General features: G+C 36.0%; 1 protein-coding gene across 1 annotated transcript in view; it reads right to left on the reverse strand.

Annotated features, from left to right (window-relative positions):
- The window catches only part of GTPBP4 (GTP binding protein 4), a gene marked incomplete at its 5' end in the record, with an annotated part of 11,610 nt that extends 8,357 nt beyond the window's left edge, over window positions 1–3,253 (reverse strand). Inside the window, 5 exon segments of the mRNA XM_009325549.1 lie at window positions 291–383; window positions 772–872; window positions 1,456–1,592; window positions 1,670–1,773; window positions 3,065–3,253. Of these exon segments, the coding sequence (XP_009323824.1) occupies window positions 291–383; window positions 772–872; window positions 1,456–1,592; window positions 1,670–1,773; window positions 3,065–3,253 (624 nt within the window).
- Between the last annotated feature and the right edge of the window lie 293 nt (window positions 3,254–3,546).

Consider the following 3,546-nt stretch of genomic DNA (forward strand, 5'->3'; position numbering starts at 1 on the left):
AAAGCCCTGCTGCAACCTGGCCCAGAATTTGACAGTGATAAAAAGCGAGCTGGCTTTAGTCAGTAATTCCATTTCCATTCTTCCCTCAAATTGAAAACACACCCATACGTGTACATTTTTAGAACAATTTTGACTACTGCCTTCATTTGGTATACTGTACCTTGCACGGCAGCTCTCAGACATAGCGTGTCTCATCAAGACACAAAAATGCAACTCACATTGCAAAATGGCAAACCAGATTAAAACCAGTTAATTCCTTAAAGAAAATGCAAAATAGTGACAGTTCTTACCTGCCAACGCAGATACTTGTAATCCATATGTCCCACAAAGAGAGATTTTGTGGTAAAGGCATAAGGCTGCACTTCTACATCTGCTCTTGTAACCTTGAAAGAAGATTTATTCACACACATTTACTGAAAATTTCCGGAAGTTGCAAGCAGTAGATCACAATTACAATGCATTTCCTTTGCTACAAAAAAAGCTAAAAAAAGTTATTCTGGCTTCTCTGCAAGAATTTATCTATCAGAAAATAGACCATAAAAATGTTAATGGGATACATGCTATTTTGGAAAAGGTAATGATTTTTAAGAGTGAAATCTATCGTAATTTTCCATTTATCCCTCCAGGAATTTCACTCAACCTCTACTCGCACATTTGAATTTGCTACCGCTCACATCAAACAGTGACATAATGATATAAAATTATTTAAATATTACCTTATTTTAATTAAACGGTATCTCAGTAGTATTTTTGAAAAAAACATTCACGTACCTTATTTATAAAGCTAGATTTTCCAACATTCGGGTAGCCGCACAACAGAAGAGTTCGTGTATTGGGATCGATGGTTGGCAAACGAGACAAATGTTGTCGCACTGAAATGTTAAAAAGATCTTTTAACCATTTGCGATAATTTAAGTTTCACTAAAATGGAATAAAAATTCATATGCTGAATTGTTTATATACAAATTAATAACTTTTCTGACATTATAAATTGATCATTTATGAAAATGTGTAATAGTTTGTAAACTCCACAAGCATCTACGTACAACAAAAAAAGAAACAATAAATATTTTAAAAATGAAACCACTGTCTCTTAGCTAGAATGACCCCATCAAATCAGGCAACATAACCTGAAGGAATAATAAGCCTGAAGTAAGGAGTAATGTTTGGAAAATGTTTAGCACTATTTTTCAAATATATGTAAGTGAAAATAATGATAAATAGAAGCATGGCTGTGACTTTCAAGCAAAGGAAAACATTTTACAACTGTTAGTAATACCATAAAATTTAAAGAATTTTCAAATAGAAAACTATTTCGTTAAAAAATAAATTCTAAGTATTTGGGGATTTTGAAACTATTTTTATGTTTCCTGTGTCTTCTAACTGTTATTAAGTGTAAGAATAAATTTTACATCCAATTCACATGCCTTAGTTTAGCCTATTTATAACACAAACCTTGCTCCAAATATTCCAAGCTTTGTTTCTGTCTTTTGATAATCGTGCACATTCGTCCCAGAGCAGCACGTTTCAGCTGTTTGCAGCGGTAAAGGGAATCACCATATTTCATCAGCCGCACATAGTCTTTAGCAACACTGTGGAGACAAGAAGCAAGAATTTAGCCAACAATCAACCAGCCAGGTACAAAATCAAAGAAATTAATGTCCCTTACTTGTCAATCAGATTCTTGGCAATATTAATCTGTCCCAAAGCCAGCTTGTAGTGATCTTTGTCATAAAGAACATTCATCAAATCTGCATAAAAAGGATGAATATCCTAAAACAAAAGCATAAAATAAAATTAAGCCTAATATTTTCCTTCCTTAAGATGACTATTTCTTGGCAACTGTCTAAGTTCATTTTTTTCTCCAGTACAGCAACACAAATTACAATACAAGCCAAACTGTTTTCATTACTATCTTATGTAAGAAAAATAATCTGCTTGATCATTAAATGCATATATTTTAATCACTTCGAATTTCTTCCGCAAATACATCTTGGACTCATTCATACGGAGTATCCATTTCATCTTTTTCTTGGTATAATACTTTGTATTACAACTTTGAAGGCTTTTTTTCTAAAATAAGGAAACTGCAAGAAGCCTGCAGAAGTAGTTTCTAACAGCAAATTCATACCATACCAGAAACACAGCTCCAATATCAATTCCTCCCTTCTTCTGAGTGCTATATTAAAATTCTGTGTAAGACTGGATAAGAAGGGTTTCTTCAATGCCCAAATAAATCCTTCAGCTTTCCAAGGAAGCAGCATCTTTGGTTCAAATCTTTTAAACAAAATATTTCATCTACTTATGTACTTATTTGCAGAAATTTCATCATGTGATGATAAAAAAAAATACAGCAGATATTTGTGGGAATTCTACAGTAATACTCACTGGATATGAAAACATCAGCAAAAAATACGGTTGCAAGTCAACATTTTAAGCTTGAGCAAAAAACTGCCTATAAAAAAGGCCCACTGGACACATGGATCCAGTTGCAGTTGTTGGGAAGTTAAGACTATGCGCCTCTTGTCAGAGCGTGTCTCCAACACTATCCTTTGTGGGGCCAAGAACAAGGTTTATGTTATCAAAGTAACTTCTGCAGAACTGATGGTGGGAAGCGATGTGATATATTTGGATATTTCTTACTTCCTGCAAATATTTTCTAGGGAAGACTAACCATAAGCACAATTTACATACACACACACAAAGAAGAAATAAGCAGACACAACATACTTAAAAAAACCCACGCTTTCTCTTCCTTGAACAGCAGATTCTGGCAAACATATTTGATCAGCTAAAACCTTGTAAAACCCACCCTTCAATGACCATCCATGGGCACAATTTAGCTTCCTTTCTCAGTAGGAACATAATACTTTTGCAGAACAAGCTTGCTTAAAATTACTCCCAGTAAAATCTACCAGGAATCAGTCAAAATTGTCTATGCAGTCAATCAGCAAGATGTTGCTCAGGCCAAAATAAACTCCAATAAAACCAATACGCTGTTGAAGAAGTATTCCTGATGCCATGAAAGCAAAGTTCCTTTATGATCAAACGACAGAACACTTACATCTAATTTGGGGAAATCTGTTAAGATCTGAGTGAGTCTATCATGGTAATTTTGTTGAGTATATTTGACTTTTCGCATGTAAAAATGTCGAATCCGATGGATTTGATAATGTTTATGAATGACAGTTGGAGTCTTCCGCTGAGTCTTTGACAATGTCAGATCTATAAAGTCCTGCAATCAAGGAAACATTATTAATTATACAAACTGTCAAGTTCTTACAAAGCCACAAGTTTTACTTTGGTGGAGGAGCACGCAGACCAGCTAAGCGCATCCACGCCACACGTGGTTTGCAACATACGTTTTACGATAAAACGCCCGAAACATGGGTTCCCGTCTCCGGGTAATAGCAAGCGGTTTGCACACCCCCTCCCTGGTTTTCCTTTCAGTTAACCGAGGGTTGGCGTCCCGTCCACGCCTGCCACAGCGGCGGCTCGGGGAGCGGCCCCGGCTCCTCCAAAGCCCGAAGCCGGGGGGCGGGGGTC

This window comes from Pygoscelis adeliae, unplaced genomic scaffold, assembly GCF_000699105.1.
Source record: "Pygoscelis adeliae isolate BGI_AS28 unplaced genomic scaffold, ASM69910v1 Scaffold175, whole genome shotgun sequence".
Classification (NCBI taxonomy): Eukaryota; Metazoa; Chordata; class Aves; order Sphenisciformes; family Spheniscidae; genus Pygoscelis; species Pygoscelis adeliae.